Source organism: Lipophrys pholis (assembly GCF_963383615.2).
Source record: "Lipophrys pholis genome assembly, chromosome: 19".
NCBI classification, from domain to species: domain Eukaryota; kingdom Metazoa; phylum Chordata; class Actinopteri; order Blenniiformes; family Blenniidae; genus Lipophrys; species Lipophrys pholis.
In genome coordinates, this window is record NC_137647.1 from 18,344,999 (window position 1) to 18,365,216 (window position 20,218).

General features: G+C 43.9%; 1 protein-coding gene across 1 annotated transcript in view; it reads left to right on the forward strand.

The window, feature by feature from the left end:
- The window catches only part of LOC308124644 (inactive phospholipase C-like protein 2), a 75,452-nt gene that overhangs the window by 31,132 nt on the left and 24,102 nt on the right, over positions 1-20,218 (forward strand). The window contains exon 2 of the mRNA XM_080487766.1: positions 10,481-12,967. Within this exon, the coding sequence (XP_080343892.1) occupies positions 10,481-12,967 (2,487 nt within the window). The remainder of the gene's footprint in view (positions 1-10,480; positions 12,968-20,218) is intronic.

The window sequence follows — 20,218 nt, forward strand, 5'->3', positions numbered from 1 at the left end:
AAACGGAGAATCTCTCTCAAGGACAAGCTGCGAGCCGTGGAGCTGTTTGTAAATTTCTGTTTCCGTGGTAGTCCGTGAACATCACGAGGCTCATCTTCCAGAGGACATTGCCGCATGTTTCTCCGTCTTGTTCCTCACCTCTCTGCTGTTCCGTTCAGGGAGTTACAGGACTGGGGCGGGGGGATGAAGTGAGATGTAAGGAGGGTAGAGGAGAGTATCGGAGGTGTCCTGTGCTGCTGCAGTAGCAGCACAGCTCTCTGGTGGCAGGAGGGTACACTTTTCCTCGCCAATCGCTGCAATGCAGATGGCAGTCAAGGTTACGCTGCACGGCCACGTTGACGGGTTGAAATATCGAGGATACCAGGCCAGACTATCTAGACTATGAAAGAGATGGCAAGTGCACTTTGGGAATCTCGTGGCCTGGTTGCCCTGTCATGGTTTTATGTATATATATAGCTTAAGGACCTTCATGATCAGACTTGCAAATCCCCCACCAACCCTTTCAAATATAACTGGGGCTCAGATGAGCCTATTCTCTTTCTCTCCGCATTGCACTGATAACATCTCTTATTTTTGGTCTCTCCTGCAGACCTGTTTGTAATCTTTTGGCTGGATGTCATTTCACGCCAGCATTGTATCTTACGAGGAAGGGAAATACCATGGATGTGCGTGGCACGGGACTGGCAGGGTGACATTTGTTGTTAATCAGCCTCCCGCTCGTCCTCAGCTTTCTCTGTCTGGGTGTGATAAACATGTCACTCTCAGCCAAACTGCAGCGCTGAGTACTGAAGGCTGTATGCGGTCAGTGCTTCAGTGCAAAAGTTTGCCTGGATGTGGATCAGGCCTCATTTGGTGGCACTGCACTGGAAAGCCACTGCAGCATTCTCACTTCCCATTTCAAAAGCGAGCAGTCGCACTCGGAGGAAACATAAGAGGACGGGCAAATTTCCACATCCTGTGTGAGCATTTACCCAAAAGAATTCTTCTGGCTTCCCCCTTTCTGTTGCGCCCGAGGCTCCGGCAGACAATTCATTGTAAGCAGGTTCACAACAGCTGCCTCTGTCAGATATTATAGAGGAAGTGATAGATCATTTCCCACAGGGTGGAGACATTCACCAACACCACTGGTGTGACCTTAGTCGCTTCCCGGTATCAATGTAATCGTTTCATTGGTGGTATATGAAGATAGATGTGCAGAGCGATACAGAAAACCAGACTTAATTAAAGAGCCTAATCAATCGAAGGAGATAAATTAATAATTAAGGGATAAAAGGATGTGCAGTAGGAAATAATAAAAAAAATAGAGGGGACGGATGACGAGACCCAGGTGTCAACAGGCTAGTATCAACTGTTATCCTTTCACTAGCCATTGTCAACACACATTCACGCCACACTCCCCCCCCCCCCCCCCCCCCCCCCCCCCACATCCTCTTCATCTCTGGCAAACACAGCTTAGATCCGGTGCCTGTGGCTGAAAACCATTTGGGGAAAATGAGAAAACACTGTGGTAGTGAATGTAATGAGAGGAATACATTGAGATGAGACAACACTCTTTAATTAAAGCAATGCCGACCACGGGGGCCTACTAAACATAGTTATTTCTGATAGATGTAGGTGAGCCCAATAGCAGTTAGCTTCGGGGGCTTGGCACACAGCGCTCACTTTGTCAACATAAGGCTGTTAATGGGCCAAAGCGCTCCAACTCCAAGTTTCTAAGAGTTTATGGTTTTAGTGGTTTTAGTGGTATGACACAACGGTTTGAAAAAAACAAAAAGTAAATCCTTGTGTTTGATGTTAGCAATGTTAAAACAAAATAGGACTGGAATTACTCAAGTAATAAAGTATGATAAAAGTGTCTGACTCCTTCGGGGAATCTGTCCTCTCACATAAAGTTCTGTTTATAGCCTTTTCCATTCACAGGAAGAGACTCGTCCAATATAAGGGAAACAGTCTACAGGCTACTCTAATTCTTTGGTCCCAACTGTGCTGCAAAGTAATGTCCAAATAGGTAATCTGCTATAATAAGCTATTATGAACATTGGCTTTCACAAACTTATGTCATCATTACATCAGTATGCAAAATCCACCGGGGCTGATTCGATGTACAGAAAACCTTTCTGATGTTTTAGACGATGGTCTATACTTGACAACAACTTAAAATTCCATATTATGAAGTTCCTAAATGCCTTACTGTGCCTTTAATTGCAGATAATGTTGTAGAATTTACTGAAAATGTTTACGTTCTTACAGGTTCTGACCACTTCTTTAAAAAATCACAGGTGTTACTTCAGTAGTTTTCTTAACGATATTTGAAGGAAACAGATTTATGCACTCATGACAGCAGCAACAAAATAGCTGTGACAAACTAGCGGCATGCTGCCAGAATAAAATATGTCTTATAAACCGAAGGTAGCATTTATCGCAGACGACAACGGCAGCACAGGTGTTGTGGAGGCAGGCTAACTTTACCTAATAATACTCCGAATTAAACTCTTACATAAAATTAGACTTGAGTGAAATACTAAGTATTATAACAAGACTGAGGCCTTATTTACATGACATCCTTTTCAAGCAGGGAAGCATAATATTGGATATGTGCCGATATCCGATATGCCCATATTTGTTTATATTATTAATACTGATTGCTCTACCTATGCCTCTGATGCAGTACTTAATACTGACAACATTAATTTAAAATTAATTCATGCTTTTGTCATTTGCTGTTGTTTTGTAGCAGCTCCCAGACCAACATAAGAAGACTAACGCAACTTTTTTAAAGACAAAACTGTAAACTCTTTCTTTAATATGCTCAGAACATTTTTGACGATAACTAATTGTAATCGTTATCCATTTCTGGTTGCGGGAATAATTGTCCGGGGATGCTCTGGGACCGTAGCTTAAATTGACCACAGCGTCATGGCGCTTCTTACAAGGATAAATGTGTCCGTTGTACAAAGTCTCTATGGATTGGTGGCAAAACCCATGACAATCGCTAACATGCAGAGAGGGTGTGAGCCGAGACCGACAACAGGCACCTCGCTGAGCAAAGACAAGAGCTACCCACTCACAAGACGGGAGGCTGCAAATAAAGAAATGTGATGTGACGCCGCATAAGGCACCGGTCCTCCTTTCATTCACGGCAGCAGGCGTGCTCATGTGTACGCATGAACACACCTGAACGGCGCGGATGAAGAAGGTTCTGCAGGATATAATTGGCCCCATTGGTGGAGCAGGGCGATGGCGAGCATGAGGAAAAAAGCAGCTGGGGAGAGCGAGTTAGAGAAGCCACAGGAGAGCCTGGCGTCGGTGTGCATGTCCGTCCTCATGTGCGCAGTCAAATGGGCAGCGAACCGAGATAGGTAAGATGTGCTTTACGGCCGAAGCGGACGTGTGTTGCACAGACTGTATTGAGTCGTTTCATGATTGATAGTGGAAAGAAATACACTCTTGAACGCAGAAGCTTAGATGTACCTGATCTGGTTGGCAGCAATTGGTGTTTTTTTTGTTTTTCTTTCTTTTTCTGTGCTTCCACAGTTCGATAACATTGACCTCTCGTCTCTCTGCGGGCCAGTAATTAGTCAAATTGTTTGGTGCTCTTTGGGCTGTTCTCTGAAGGATTTCCACCTATAAAAAGCATGAAAAGTGGTAACAGCCGAATGAGTTCTTTACATTCAAGGCACAGCCGGCGTGGTCCACAATGGACCACCTGAATGAAAATGTAAATCCCTTTTGTGCGCAAACATTCAATTCAGGCATTTCACATTCCCTCCCTCCAGGGCCTTGAAATGTCTCACCCGTTCACACATTATATTCATGTTCTGCAAAACTCACGCCAAGATGGTGCAATGAATGGCATGATGTGCAGCGGAGACGACTGCTGTGAGAATTTAGGCAGCAGCCGCCCACATGAGAGATTACTGTGACAAATGATGGCAGGAATCAGTTCTCTTCCCCAAACGACTCTTTGCCATGTTTGTCTACCTCATTTCTCCCCACGTTTCCCCCTACATTTTCTGTTCACAAAAAAAAAAAAAAAATCACATTTGTTCAGATGTCGTGTTGGTATTCAGGTAACACGCCGAGTTATGTGGGTGTCAACATGTTGCCAAGGTATGAACGTTTATTTATTGTTGATGCCTGCCCCCCCCCCCCGGGTTTAGATTCACTATTTCCTATTTGATTACAATTCTGCTCGGCTTCATTGACATTGAGGTTGCACAGCGCTGTTCAAACATCTAATTAAATTAAATTAACATTAATGTAATTAAACTACTTCTTTTTCTCAATGTTTGTCACTTTCTCCTTTCAGCTCACATACATCATCTCACATTAAGTGGTACATAAGTCCACTGCTGTGCTCCGCCTCGTCGTCTTTCCACATACTTTTAGGGAGTTTGTTAGAGTCTGAATGTTGTCCACCCTGAGCACAGTGCGGCAGGATTCGGATGTCACTTTCAATAAATGTCTTCGGATGTAGGGAAGAGGACGCACTGGGGTGCTTTGGGGTAATTGTGGACAGCCGAGACCCGAGGAGGTGGAAGGAAGCGGTTGTTTTGATGGTGACTTCTTACCTGTGTCATCTGAGTACACCAGGACTCACTGAACTATGAAATCATTCAAGACAAAAGCCAGACCTCATGGATTCATCATATCTAGTGCTTCTGCAAGGAGCAATGTTGCGTTTGATCTCTCTCACTAATCCCCTACTCTTGAAGAAAAGTACAAGAAAATAATCTGTTAAAAAGATAACCTTATGACCAACAAGCGATTCATTACCTCTTTTACCATGGTGCCTGGTACAAGTGAACAACTCGTGCATGAAGGAAAAATAGAAAAGCATAGTGATTTGAGCAAATTTGACGAAGGTCAAAATGTGATGGCCAGTCCGCATCAGAGCATCTCCAGAGTTTCAGCTCTTGTGGGGGCTTCCCGGTCTGTCGTGGTCAGAATATATCAAAGGCTGCCCAAATAAAGAAGGGGGGGGGGTCAACTGACAAAAGGTTGATGAATAACTAAGGTCAATTGGTGCACGTGGGGTGAGAAGGCTGACCTGTGTCGTCCGATCAAACAGAGGATTTACTGTAACTCAGATTGCTGCAGAAGTTAGTTCTGGTTCAGTTTGTTGTGGATTTGTCTCAATACCCACAGACCGGTCAGGGGGGCCACGGCAACCACTGTCCACCTCCAAAACACCAACAATGAGTCATGAACATCACAACTGGACCACAAAGCTAAACAAGGAGTTCTGGTTTGATGACGAATGAATTCTCTGGTGACTATTTTAACTGGAAGAGGAGGAACTTCCTAATTTGAAGCACATGGTCATAATGTTATGGCTGATCGGTGCACACAGAAATATGTTTTGTCAGATTTCTGTACTCTTGTTGTATCCCAAATTGTGTAAATCGTCACACTGCCATGTTTAGACAGGTACGAGGAAGACAATCACGGACTGAAGCATCTGTTTGCTTTGACTACTCCGGAGTGAAGTGTTACACTGAGCACTGCAGTGGTGATGTATTTACTTCCCGAAAACGCTTTCTGTCTGTGTTTGATAGTCCCGTGTTTGACATCTCGGTGTGCGCATTAGCAGTGTAATGAGGTTTAGCGATGACTAGTTGTCTGCCGGAGTATATGCATGTAGACAGTGAGCGTATGATCCTCAACGCACATGCAGGCCAACAGGATACACATTCTGTGACTCACATCTTGGAGAGCTTGTCATCTGGAGCTCGACTCTGCTCTGTCTTCACTCCCCATTACCCACGCCCCCCTGGTGCCTTATTCACTGGTTCTCATTGCGCACACACAAATGACACAGTAGCTCTGTGGGCGAGGGGAACTGAGCCGTGCCTGACTGCGTTCTGCGTAGCCTTTTTAGAGGTGAGATATGATAGGAGCGAGTGGCAGGCTGCCAAGGCAGCCATGATGAGGAGGTGGGATGGCCGGGGGTTTTGCTGGAATGGGGAGGAAGTGGGCTGTGGTCGTCAAAAAAGGCAAAGCTTCCCACAGGAAGGCGTCCAGTGGAGAGATTCCTCCTCCATGTGCTCAAGAGCAGGTTGAGCAGCTCAGCAGTTTTGTCATTTCCACATATGACGGGTCTGGTAGCTGACCCATGCACTCTTTCTGGGGCTTTCACTACAGTGCTGCATTGTGGGAGTTTCAGTTTGTGCTTTGATAGTATAACTGTTGACACATGCACAAACACATTCCGTCTGTATGCCTTATGGAGGAACAACACTGCTTTACGTTCATAACCAGCAATCTCGCTCTAAAACAGGGATGCCAAACATAAGGCCTGTGGGCTGAAACTGGCTCCAATCTGGCCAAACCACCAAACAAATGCAAAAAAAAAAAAAAAGATTAGTTTTTTTAAACAATTTGTTTAAGAATGCAGACACAACACATCACTAAGACCTGAGATATCAGTGATGCTGCCATGACAGATATCTACCTCATTGCAAAAATGCAAACCGGCAATCGCCTCAAAGCCATGCTGTTAGGGTGAGTTTCTAAAAACACCCAAATGCAACAGCTATAGGAGACATTTTTTCAAAATTGTTTTAAAATAGATTTTATGTTGAAATTTTAGTCATTTCCATAGTAATTCTTTGGTTATCTGGAAAAAAAAAACCCAACATTTTCATCATGTATACTCTGCAACCACAACAAAGAAAAACTTTAAAAGTTTAAATTTCAAGGTTATTATGGCACTATTTTACCAGTCCAGCACACTCATAATGAAATTAGGCTGAATTTCTGGCCCCTGGACTGAAACATGTTTGACTTTCCTGTTCTAAACCCAACCTGCTGAACCTTAACTTCAACTGAATTGCAGTCTGAGCCTGAAACTCCACCTAGAAATCTATTGATTTCCCTCTTGTGTACCTCCATAAGTCCTAATGGGTTAGTGTGCGATCAGGTTTGGGTCCCGACTAGTACACGCACACACACACACACACACACACACACACACACACACACACACACACACACACACACACACACACACACACACACACACACACACACACACACACACACACAAAAGCACTGAAGCAGGCATTTAGTCTGTGTGATGGCGTTCGATGCCAGGGCTCACAGCAGAATGGAAAACTCAGCACATCCTCACAACTATTTAGTTGGAATGCAGAGATAAGATGCCTACAACAATGTTGGCTTCAGGAGTTATTGTTTTGCCATGCTGTATTCAGCAGGGGACTGGATCGTAATGGGCAACCCGGGAGCTGCTGCTGTTGCTACCTTTGAGCTGAGGGCTTGTTGCATTAATTGATTCCCTGGAGTTAAGTTCTGCATGTTATTCCTCGTATTGTGGCCGCTGTCGGGGAGTGACAGCACTGACAGGTACGGGGCAGATTATGGTAAAGCGTTGCCCTTCAGAGGATGGTGGAGGACTCGTGTCCCAGCCTCCCCGTCCCCAGCAGCTTCACCCGTCCATCGGGAAGTGTTTGACCCAGCCGGCAGCGGCCAGTGTCCCCGCGGGAAAAATAAATCGGGGGGGAGGTGTGGAAAGCTACCAAAATACCCCCGTATCTCCATTGCAACAGACACTCAAGCCATGAGCACTTAAGTGCACACACATAAACAGAAATACTGACATCTCTACTAGGAAAGGCCCAAGGGGCTGTGAAAAACTGGCGTGAGAGAGAAAGACAGAAAAAGAATGTCCAACCATCCATCTTGTGGACCCGCTTTATTCAGACTAGAATTGGAAAGAGCTGGAACCTTTTCTGGCTGATAAACTGTGAAAGGCAGGGTGCCCCCTGTTCAGGATAAAGAAGAGACGCTCTGATATAAGATAGAAATTATATATATATATATTTTTAAAGATAACCCCAAAATGTTACTGTTCTTCAAATTAAGATTGAAATTTTTTTGCCGTCTACTTTTCTGTGCCTTTAAGCAGTCCATAATATCGACATGACTTCATTAACTGGGTGAGGACTTTATCCTTCGAACATGTTATTCCAGTAAAGACAATCAGTTTTTACTTGTGAACTAACTAGTAGACGTTTTTTTTGCACGTGGTCCCATCGGGCTCTCCGTATAATTGTAACAGCATGTTAATGACACACCGGGCTGCTCTTACACCCTTTGACCTTCTTGGGCTGAAGCACTTCCCCAGAAGAGGAATGGAAACAATCAAACAGATCCTCACTCAGTGAGCAACTTGCTCAGTCTGTTTGCATTCTCACTCCCCCCCCCCACTCCCCATTGATGTCCGTCTGCTTGATTTTGTAAATAGCTGCAGAAGTGTAAACTCATGGAGAGACTTATTTAAGTGTTAGATATAACTTGTCATACGAGATGAAAGACGCGGGCTGGCGAGTTGAAGACAATGACATTTGTGCTGAAATACGAGCGCTTCTTCATGGCCTCCAGATTCATTTCCCACCTTCACTGTGATGACTGAGGGGTGGAAGAGCTTTCGCAGGAAATGCAAGACAAAGAGAGATGAGGATGAAGTTAGTATCGGTTTTGTGGTCTGTTTCGAGCTCGTGAAATAGCTGACAGTCTCTTTTCACTCCAGAGTTACCTCTGTGAGAGACTTGGAATTGTGTAATCCCTCAGCTGAAACAACAGCACTGTCCTCACCCTCGCAGTCTTGGCAGGGCTGTGCGCTTTGCCATGTGCCTGTGGGTTTTGGCACTTGCTCCAACGACAATTACATGCGAGTATTTCTCAAGGGGGAGAAAGTAAATGCTTTAATAGCTCTATTTTAACACATAGTGAGGAATCTTTTGACCTGGGTGGTCTAAGCATCCTCCCTAGTGAAAGATTAAAAACCAGTGACAGGAATAACTCAAGTATTTTTAGTCACGTCGCCTGTATCTCGTTTTAGTTTTTCTTTTTTCTCGTTCAGAGCAACTACACATTTCGAAGTGGTGACACTGCCTGCTTACGTGTCGGGATAAGAGATAGAGGTCGTAAAACAAGGGCAAAACCAGAGAGCGATGATCGTGTCATTTCCTCAGCTCTGCGTCAAATGGCGCTCATTAATCGTGATGAGTTGCCAAGCGTCATCTGCCAGTGGCCGTCAGCTGGAAGATGGATCATCCCGAGGTGTTTCACTGTGTCTAGAGTTGGACCTTGCACGGGGGAGATCCATCAGAACCGTACATGCAATCAGTGATTTGAGCAGAATACAGGGGAAGCCCTGGGCCCGTCTGTGCTTCTTAGTGCTCGGTTCTAAAAACAACCAAAAAAAAAGGTGTGAAACAAAGGTGACACCTGAGCTTCCCTGGTTTATGTTAAATAATACTGGAGGTGAAATTTACCATATTCATTGACATGTCATTAAAGGAAGACACTTTGTGGTCTTTCCGTTAAGACACTCCTAAGCTTTGACTAATCTTTAACGGTGGATTGTGAGCTGGTTTGAAGTTCCGTTCTCGGCCGTATGTATTATTCAACGAGACTCATTTTCCAAACCAAGCCGTCTGCATTCAGGCTAAGTATCCAATCACAGCCCTGTGTGGAATCAGGGCACCACTGTCTGCCGTCTTCTAGCGAGAAAAGCACAGCTGAAAACTACAGAAGTTCAAATTGTCATTGCAGGTGGTGGAGCATCTGTTCAACAGCTTTCACCAGTTTGGCTTTTGTTTTGGTTACTGTAGTAGACCGTCCCTTCAGTGTCACAGTGAACCAGGCAGAATTGGTTTGTGTAATCAGTTTGGTCATAAGAAGCACAGGATGATGAATATTTAATCAGCAAATATAAAATGCAGTTCAAAAGGTAACTTGAGAGCAGTTTTGAAGCCCTTCACTTTATTTGTGAAATGAAACCAATGTGACTTGGGTCAAGATGAAAATAGTATCTGTACTTCTATACCCTGTCATTACAGCAAGCCGTCATGTTTTTAAAAGAAGTTGACCTCATACAGTCGACCATGCTCTCTCAAAGGAAAAAAAAAATCCTCAGTTATCTTTATATGAAGTTATGTGATATACAACTCCAGTAGAATAACTACAAAAGCAGGTTGGTACTCAGGGTGAGCAAGCAATTATCTTTGTGACCACTGGCATGCCATAGGTATATTTTGGGCTGCTGCTTTTTTTTTTTGTTGTTGTCATTTTAACGTTCACATGTCAGACGGACCCGTGGGCTCACCACCCGCAAGAAAGGTTCTTAATCGGTGCAATGTGATCTGGGTGACAGTACTCAGACTGCCACCCCCCACGACACGGAAACGGATAAGCGGGAGAAAATGGATGGATGGATGGATGTCAGACGGACTCTGCATGGTGCCTCTCCACCACTGGGCTTGGGCACAGCTGGCAGAGAAATATTCCTTCAAGCAGTTAGTAACTGGGCCCATTAATATTCCCTGTTATGTTTGTGTGTGAAGGAGCTCGGTTTACTGATGAAAGTTGTGTTTCCTTGTATAATTATTTCTGGTATATGTTTGCCTTTTCTTACTCTCTGATTTCTTTCTCCCCCGCCCCTTTGTCTTTGCAGGATGGTTCCAAACAGAAGCAGGTGAGGAAGAAAACAGTGTCCTTCAGCTCAATGCCAAGCGACCGTAAAATCAACAGCACAGCCGCTTGCATGGCCTTCATGATGGAGGGCTGTGAGATGAAGAAGGTGCGTTCTAACTCACGAATGTACAACCGCTACTTCCTGCTGGATCCAGACATGCACTGGCTGCGCTGGGAGCCATCCAAGAAAGATTCCGAGAAGGCCAAGCTGGAAATCAAGAGCATCAAGGAGGTTCGCTTGGGAAAGAAAACTCCTGTTCTGCGCAGCAATGGTCTTTCAGATCAGTTCCCTGATGAATGCGCCTTCTCAATTATTTATGGGGACAACTACGAGTCGCTAGATTTGGTCGCCAGTACAGCTGATGTCGTCAGCACCTGGGTGATGGGACTGAGGTATCTGGTATCTTATGGCCGCCACACGGTGGACATGGTGGAACCGAGTCAACCGAGCCTACGGACATCTTGGATTGGCTCGGTGTTCGAGCTTGCCGACATGGAAAAAGGAGGACACATCGATCTATTCAGAGCCACACAGATAATCAAAGGGCTCAACCCTGGGATGAAAGAGCCTCGGATAGAGCTCAAGTTTAAGGAACTACAGAAAGCTAAGGACCAATATGGAGAAGCAATTAATATGGACACTTTTGTGGAGGCCTATTGTGAGCTCTGCACTCGGCCAGAGATTTTCTTTTTGCTGGTTCAATTCTCCAGTAACAAGGAGTATCTGGATAGTAAAGATCTGATGCTTTTTGTCGAGGTGGAGCAGGGTGTGGAAGGCGTAACAGAAGACATGTGCAGGGATATTGTCAAGAAATTTGAGCCATCTGCTGAAGGCCGAGAGAGGGTCTACCTCACTATTGATGGTTTTACGCACTACCTCCTATCCTCCGAATGCCACATTTTTGACCCCCAGCACAAACGTGTGTGCCAGGATATGACCCAGCCTCTCTCCCATTACTACATCAACTCATCACACAATGCCTCCCTTCTAGAAGATCATTTCTGGGGTTCGTCAGACATCAGCAGCTACATCAGAGCTCTAAGGATGGGGTGCCGCAGCATTGAGGTCATAGTATGGGACGGCCCTGATAATGAACCAGTGGTGTATGTCGGCAGCTCTGTTGCCTCACAGCTGGCTTTCTCTAAAGTTCTGGACATCATAAACCAGTATGCTTTTGAGGGTTCTGAGTATCCCCTGATTCTCTGCATGGTAACCCATTGCTGTATCCCCCAGCAGAGGGTTATGGCACAACATATGAAGAAGATTCTTGGGGACAAGCTACACATTGAGCCTCCGAACAAAGAGGAAAACTACCTACCCTCTCCTGAAACTCTCAAAGGTAAAATTCTTCTCAAGGGTAAGAAGCTCCCGCACAGCTGTGCAGATGCCGAAGGGGACGTGACAGATGAGGAGGAGGGCCTGGAAATGTCTCGAAGAGTGGGAGCTGATGACAGAGACCACCTGAATGGCTTGGGCTGTAAGAGACTCAGACTGTGCAGAGAACTATCTGATCTTGTATCTCTTTGCAAGTCGGTCCAGTTCAAGGACTTTGACATTTCTAAGAGAGAACAAAAATACTGGGAAATTTGCTCCTTCAATGAGGTGGATGCAAACAGGTTTGCCAATGAGTTCCCAGAGGAATTTGTCTGCTATAACAAGCGCTTCCTCTCCAGGGTATATCCTACGCCTATGAGGATTGATGCCAGCAACATGAACCCCCAAGACTTCTGGAAGTGTGGCTGCCAGATTGTGGCCATGAACTATCAGACACCAGGCTTGATGATGGACCTCAACCTGGGCTGGTTCAGGCAGAATGGCAATTGTGGTTATGTGTTGCGTCCAGCAATCATGAGGGAGGAGGTGTCCTACTTTAGTGCCAACGCTCGAGACTCCCTACCAGGAGTGTCTGCACAGCTTCTTCACATCAAGGTCATCAGCGGGCAGAATCTGCCCAAGCCTCGGGGCTCTGCTGCCAAGGGCGACGTGGTGGAGCCCTACATATATGTGGAGATCCATGGCATACCAGCTGATTGTGCTGAGCAAAGAACCAAGACTGTGTCCCAGAATGGTGACAACCCTATTTTTGATGAAAGTTTTGAATTCCAGATTAATTTACCGGAACTTGCAGTGCTGCGCTTTGTGGTTCTGGATGATGACTACATTGGAGATGAGTTTATTGGCCAATACACCATCCCATTTGAGTGCCTACAGCCAGGCTATAGACATGTCCCTCTACAATCGCTCACAGGAGAGTTCCTACCCAATACAACCCTGTTTGTTCATGTAGCCATCACTAACAGGCGGGGTGGAGGAAAGGCACATAAGAGGGGATTGTCTGTCAGGAAGGGTCGGAAGGCCCGGGAGTACACCACCACCAAGACAACAGGGATCAAAGTTGTGGACGAGCTTTTCCGAGCTTCCACCCAGCCCCTCAGGGAGGCCACAGACCTCAGAGAAAATGTCCAGGTAAGAAAATTATTTTCTAAAAGACATATACACACATTTTCAATACACCAGTAATGATGAGCTTTGTGTTGGGCTGATTGCCACTAACTTACAAAATAAGAGCAATAGCCATTTTTCCAGATCTGCCCAACATACTGAAAGCGGGAAAAGCAGCAACCAAACTTCCAAACCTCCTCCATAATCTTTCAGGCCCAGTTTACACAAAGTTCCTATTTCATGAAAACGAGTAGTTAGTTAGTTAGTTAGTTAGTTTGTTAGTTAGTTAGTTACGTAGTTGGCCTGCCAGGTCACGAGTTGGCGCTTCTGTTTGTTTTTGTAATAAAACCACACACACATGCATGCAGAGAACTGTACGCTGTAAACATTAACAATAGTGAGTACACTGACATTCGTATGCTCAAACAACCAAGTTGGACAATGAAACTAACAAGAGATCATAAGAATATGGACGAGGAGTCATGACAGTCAGGGAGCCACTATTATTATTATTATTGTTGTCTATCTACCTGCGCATGTGCAGAAGAACTATTTACTGCAAACGTGGTGTGTAGTATGTATGAGTATGTCTGTATGGCATGTAGAGTATCAGCGTTTTAGGAAAGTTGTGTTTTCCCCCGAATTCACAGAGACAGTCAGAACATTTTCAAAAATTTGCATTTTCAGTGGCTCTGAATACTGTTGTCATGTTAACGGACACTCAAAACATAAGGAAAGTTTTCCTTTTTCAATTGAAAACGTTTATGTGATCTTTTATTCCAAGCCTTTAGCCACTTCGGAAGATTTCTCTTTAAGGCAGTAATTTAGTTTTTCTTAAAACTACCATTCCTTCTGAGCAGACTGGCTAATTAGTGTTTTATTTCTCTGAGGAGGACATGCGATATATAAAAAGTTTACACTTGCATGGGCTACATTACTGATCTGTTCTATGTACGCACGTACGTACGCAGATCTCATCTATTGCTTCTCCGCAACTCAATATTATGTTTCTAAATAGAAATGTGACAATTACCACGTTTACCGACATTGCTGTTGTTTTCAAGTGGCTATGTTGTGTTATTGTGTAAATACAATGCAATGACAAAGACAGCCGTCCTTGAATATGCTTAGCAGCCGTCTCAGAACGTCGTCTCCTTTGTTCTTACTGGATTTATGGTCGCAGAATCAATTGGGTTTATTCAGATCACAAAGTATTGACAAACTAACACGGTTGTGTATTGGTATTGGAAAGAAACCAAAAGGTATAAAACACACTTCTCTAAAGTAAAAATCACATTATATTTCAATAGTCGCGTTGTGCTGATCTAATCGTTTCTGATTGAATTTATTACACACGCTGTTGTGGATAGAGGCTTGTCACTAATTGCACTCTATTAATGTTGTAGAGGAGAACAGCCATAAAGTGACATTGCTGTACAATTATAAGGTTTATGAATAATGTAATCATTAATGAGACACAATTACTGCCCAGGGAAGAGGACTGGGTTGCTAGGCACTCGGCACGCTACTTTCAAAGTCCCCTAGATGAGCAAATGAAGACTTGTAACCAGGGTACATATTTCACTGACAATCACCAGAAGAAGCCTTTGTATGCCTTTTTTATTTTTTTTTAGGCCGTGCGATGACTAAATCACACGATACAAAGCTTCTCTCTTTTTCTCGGTCCACAGATGCGAACGCTAGGAGAGCCAGCGAGCTCTTTACACATTTTGGTTGTTTGGCTGTTACTTCACAATAGTGGCAGGCTCTTGTCTTCTTTGACAGCGTTCAAAGAAAGTCTTTGTACACTGTTGAAACGGCTCCATCAACATTATTCCGTCAACTCATGGAACTGTTTTATTACTAGAGTTGCTGCATGTGGAGGAAAACATTCCAGAGAAGGAAGAAGTTACAATTTATGTGATGCTATCTTGAAAAAAATATCTGAGGATGAAGTACTTTATGACAAGCCAACGCACCAGAGGTATTAGATATAAGGGTGATGCATCAACTCAAACAGTGGCATTGCCAATGTGTGACAGTGCTACATCGGAACGAGAGGAAAGATATAAATAACCCAGTTTCAAGCACTCATGTGCAAATACGCTGCTTAACAAAGTTACCAGCTTCAAAAGCAGTTCTGAAGAGCTCCCAATGTGTTCCTCGTTCAGATTCCCACTTTTAGCTATAAAAGAATACGTTATAAATACACGCAAATGTATTTGCTTATGCCACCTAAAATGTAGTAGCATATATCAGTCATATTACTTACTGTACTCCTTGAAATACCTTGATTAAAAACAATCACATGTATCGATCCATCATCAAAAATATTACACCGATATCCTGTATTACCAGGAATATAATTGGAAGGGTTTATGTTTGCTTCTCCAGGATATACTCGTGATTTATCCCTTAATTTGTATGCAGGCCATAAATACCGAGGTCTGCCTGTCTCCAGTGAGCAGTACCTTCAGTCTAATGGTACGGCAAACAAAAGACAGACCAAAGTAAATAAGCAGAGATGTGATTAGAGCTCCTCTGGCATGCTGTCATGCATTTTTCAGTTGGGTAAATGGGCACGCGCTAATAATTATTTTTCCTGTCCAAGAGCTCAACACAGAGGAAAATATTTTTGTGCGCTGCAGGTGAAACTGAACCCACAATAGAGTTGACAAAAAATAGAAGTTTGAGGCCCCAACGCTCACCTCTCACATGCCTTGTCGTACTTTTTGGTTGGATACAGAGACAACATGTTATTGTCGCAGAAGTCTTCTCATGTTATTGAGATGCTTTGAATCTGAAATATGTGGTGAGTGTTGATTTGTAGCATACACCTTTTGAATCTGTTTCTGTTATGGTGTTGCACTGAAATACGTATTTTTCCTTTTCGTTTTTCTCTCTTAAGCTCCCATTTATATGTCAATGTTTTCAAGAAACGGGAAGCGTTCATTGTGTTTTAGGTGTCCGTTCACACAACAACGGTGGTGAGAGCCACTGAAAACGCAACTTTTTGAAAACACTCCAGAGGTGGAACTTCACAAAAATGCTCTGTCTCCATGGAAACAGGGGAAAACACAACTTTTCTGAAACAGTGCATGTCATAATGCATGTCATAGCCAACAGCGCCAACTTGTGGCCTGGCATGCCAGCTACATCGTCCTCAGCGTTTCTGTGTGAATGGACATCATTTTCAAAACATTGCAGTTACACGTGCAACCTTTCTGAAATGAAAACGCAAAAATGATGCTTTTTCAGTTGGCAAGTAAACAGGGATTTAGACTTTGTTTTTTTAAAACTTTTTTTTTTTTAATCAATAGTTTTACTCTGCTCCTCTTTCTTTTCTCATAATTTCTAATCAAAAATGACAGACTCATGCAAGAAAAGGCATCTTTCTGACTCTCACATAATTTTTCTGCTGCTGTGTCCTCCTTTGAAGCTCTCTGGCGCCCCCCAGAGGAGGCCCAGCCTTTGAAAAACACTGAGCATTGGTTTTATCAGTTTTATCAGTTAAAGCCTGGATCATTTCAGTAACACTATGTATAAAAACAATTCCTCCAAACTAAACCATTTTCAATGTTTTGATACTTTTTTATTATCCTCACATTGTTGTTTCATTTGATAAACCAACAATTCGTCCTGATTCTTTGCTTTGAGGTCAGACAGCATGAGAAATGGTAGAAAATGCCGTTCCTCACGAAATTTACTGACATCCATTAAACAGACTAATCAGACGTCTTCACAGTCAGGTGATTGATTAAGAACCTATTATTATTTACTCTGAGTTTATCCACCGCACGACACTGTCTGCAGGTTTGAAATGTTAATTTGTCCCTTTGAAATGAGCAGATGAGAGAAATAATGAAAGAGGTGAAGCCGAGATGAAACCTCCAAAGAGGATAAATATAGGAACAAGCAGTCGTCTTTTAAATGTAAAAACACTCGATAATAGTGAAGGCTTGAAGCAGACCGGCTGTGTGGCGCTGGAACCGTGGGCGTCAAGCTGAACGGGCCTGTGACCAACGACCTCAAGGCTTCGTCGTGATTTACGTCCCTGACTTGAAGCCAGCCAAGAAAAATGTCCTTTTTGCACAAACTCTCTAAAAGTCCACATATCATGGCGGACAACCTGAACCAACAGAGCAGTGCAGAGAAATGCACTCGGACACTTTAGATGTCACCGTCAAAAACATTACTTTGCCTCGCTAAGCTCTTTTGAGACTCTTTTTACTCTCAAGCAGTGCAACTTCCAGGTGGTCTGCTTTGAATAATAAAGAAACGAGAAGTGCATTTGGGTAATAATACAGAGCGAGAGAATCTATGAGCATTGGCCCGTGGGCAGATACGATAGGCTGCCATGTTTCATATGTTAGTCCAGGCAGCAGATCAATTATTTCTGTGGGAGACTTGAATGAAGTCCTTTTTTTTTTTTTTTTCTTTTTGAGTGCTGCACCCCGTGAACCATATAAAGTGTTGATGGAGCTGGAGCAGCGCTGCCAAGCTGGAGTTTCTCTGTATTTGCTGAGATGTGTGCGCACCGCCATCTGCACATTCATCCTCGCTTCAGTGCCGAGAGGAGCCGGGAAAAGAGAAGGACGGACAGAAAGAGGGGCAAACGGACAAAAGCAGTGTTGTAACCGGACACACGGACTCCCTCCATTTGGGGAATGTTGGAAGAGGAGTAAAGTGGGGGAAGGGACTAATTAAAAACACAAGCCCCTCATTTGGTTTTGCAACATCCCCGCATCCAAACAGTATGGCTTTTATTGCACGGCAATTATCAAGAAAACATTTACGCATGTGGTCCCATACGCACATGCAAGGAATTATACAATGCATAATGAATGCTAATAACTTCAGCTCCGACCACACTGAGGGGTAAACACATGCACACACCATCGTAATCGCATAGTGGGTCTTAATCCAGAGCCGCAGAGCCGTCCCCGCGTCCATTGTGCTGCTAACCCTGTGCTGTTGCTCGGTAGTCCGGGAGGTGTTAACCGAGCGCAACTCAGCATACAGATGCTGCGTCCCTCTGGCCACCCTCTTTGTCTGGAGGAAGCTCGGGCCTCATAGTGACAGCGTATCCTCTGAGGTATGGCAATTTCTCTGGCCGCCTGGAGGTCTGGCCCCTGGAGAGCGCCGGTTCCCACACTGCACAGTGCCGAGTGTGTGGACTGATTTCCTAATGCCACCACCAGCCTCTTCTCTCTAAATTGTTTTTGTCCCTCTTAGTCGCCGTCTCTCGTTTCTCATTCTGCCTCACGTGCTCTAACCACATTTTTTTGACGTTCAGTTATTTTTTTTTTCAGTTTCAGCTCTCAATGCTGTCGCCCACATGGCTCATTTGCACTCTCACCTCTGACCCTCTCTCTAGCTTACGATTTCTCTGCTTAAATTTCCATTAATGAAAGTTGCATATTCACAGAGACTGCAGAGATATTTAACCCAGATTTGCAGAATCCGCATATAGGCGGGACAGAAGGCTGGATTAGGAACTGAACAGTGTGAAACTGAAAGCAGGTGGACCATTTGGAAGTGGAGGTGTGTCGGTTCACTGTTTTTTTCACTGGTGCGTATTTTAAAGAGCTGATAGGCCCCGTTTATATGGGTTTCAGGTGAAAATAGAAAACTTCTTGAAAATAGGTCTGACTCTGTCTCTGCCTATCTAAACCTTTTGTAAACGCTGCGACCGAACATGCGCACCATGGCCGTAGAAAATACCGTAATTTCCAGACTATAAGTTGCTACTTTTTCCGCACGCTTTGAACCCTGCGGCTTATATAATGATGCGGCTAATTTATGGATTTTTATGGGTTAACCGGCTTCATGCCGCCAGATTCTACTTCCACATATAGATAGATGCTGTTTTGAGTCTCTGCTTCTACAAAACTTGCCCTAAAAGTGATGTTTCTGCTCTTCTTGACCTCGTTTTGTGCGGCTTCACGTGGTCCAAAAATCCAGCAGCTGATGGCCGTGAGTGATGCGTTCAGGTGCATCACGTAAAGCCGCCCTGCTGGACTACGTGGCTGAGAAATCTTCCTCCTGAGAATCACAATCAGCAAAAAACAAACAAACGATAAAATACTTTATCAACAGAGATAAAACCCTGTGATTGTGTATCAATTTCTCTCTCTCTCTCTCTCTGTCTGCGGGATTCTCACAGCAGGCGAACTATGCACTGTGTGTGTGTGTGTGTGTGTGTGTGTGTGTGTGTGTGTGTGTGTGTGTGTGTGTGTGTGTGTGTGTGTGTGTGTGTGTGTGTGTGTGTGTGTGTGTGTGTGTGTGTGTGTGTGTGTGTGTGTGTGTGTGTGTGTGTGTGTGTGTTTGTGTGTATGTGTGTGTGTGTGTGTGGTTTCATCACAAAAACAAACAGCGCTCACTAGTGACCCAACATGAAAACTACTTCAGCGTTCCTGCCGAAGCGAAAATGCAAAAACGATGCATTTTCACTTGAAACGTTGTGTAAATTGGGCTTTGATTACAAGAACTTGGCAAATTGGAAAGAAGTGACTTTGCTTTCGTAGCTGATTTCAGTTTTGATAGAATGTGGCACAAGAGTCCTGGTTTGATTCCAACCTGTTGAGGCCTTTCTGTGTTGAGTCTGCATGTTCTCCCAGAGCATGTGTTTGTCTTCCTCCCTCAGTCCAAAGACATGTATTCTAGGTTTATGAAGGACTCTAAATCTATTTTTTTTTTTTTACTTGATGATGCAAATCAAAACTTTTAAAAGAAAGCCAATGAAATAGTGACTGACAGCAGACCCTTCTGCCATGTGAAGATCGACATTTCTTTGGTCATCGATGTGGTCTTTACTTAATATTAATAATAACTTCAGCTTGATTTTCGCAGTGCAAAAAGATAGTTTGACTTGGCCAGACAAACCACTAAATATAAGTGAGGAAAGACGAGGAAGAAAGTATTAAAGAAATGATTATATTTCAGGCTGGAGTCAGTAGATTGGCAGCGTTGACTGAGCAGGCTGCCCGTATAGGAAATGGATTATTTTACACGACAAACACTCAGTGCTATCTTATCTCAGTGCTGGTCTGACGGGAATATCACCTCATTAAATCTCCACTCAAGGTCACCAGTAATATGTGGTTCTGATTATTTTTTTATTCAGTCATTTTACTGTCCAAGAACAATATATGTGAAGGAATTTGCTGTATTCGGAAAGTTTGATATTTTCTGTATGGCTATAATGAAAATGTATTACACCGCGGATGAGCTAGGAAATAATAAGAGATAATATTGTATTTGAATAACTATCAG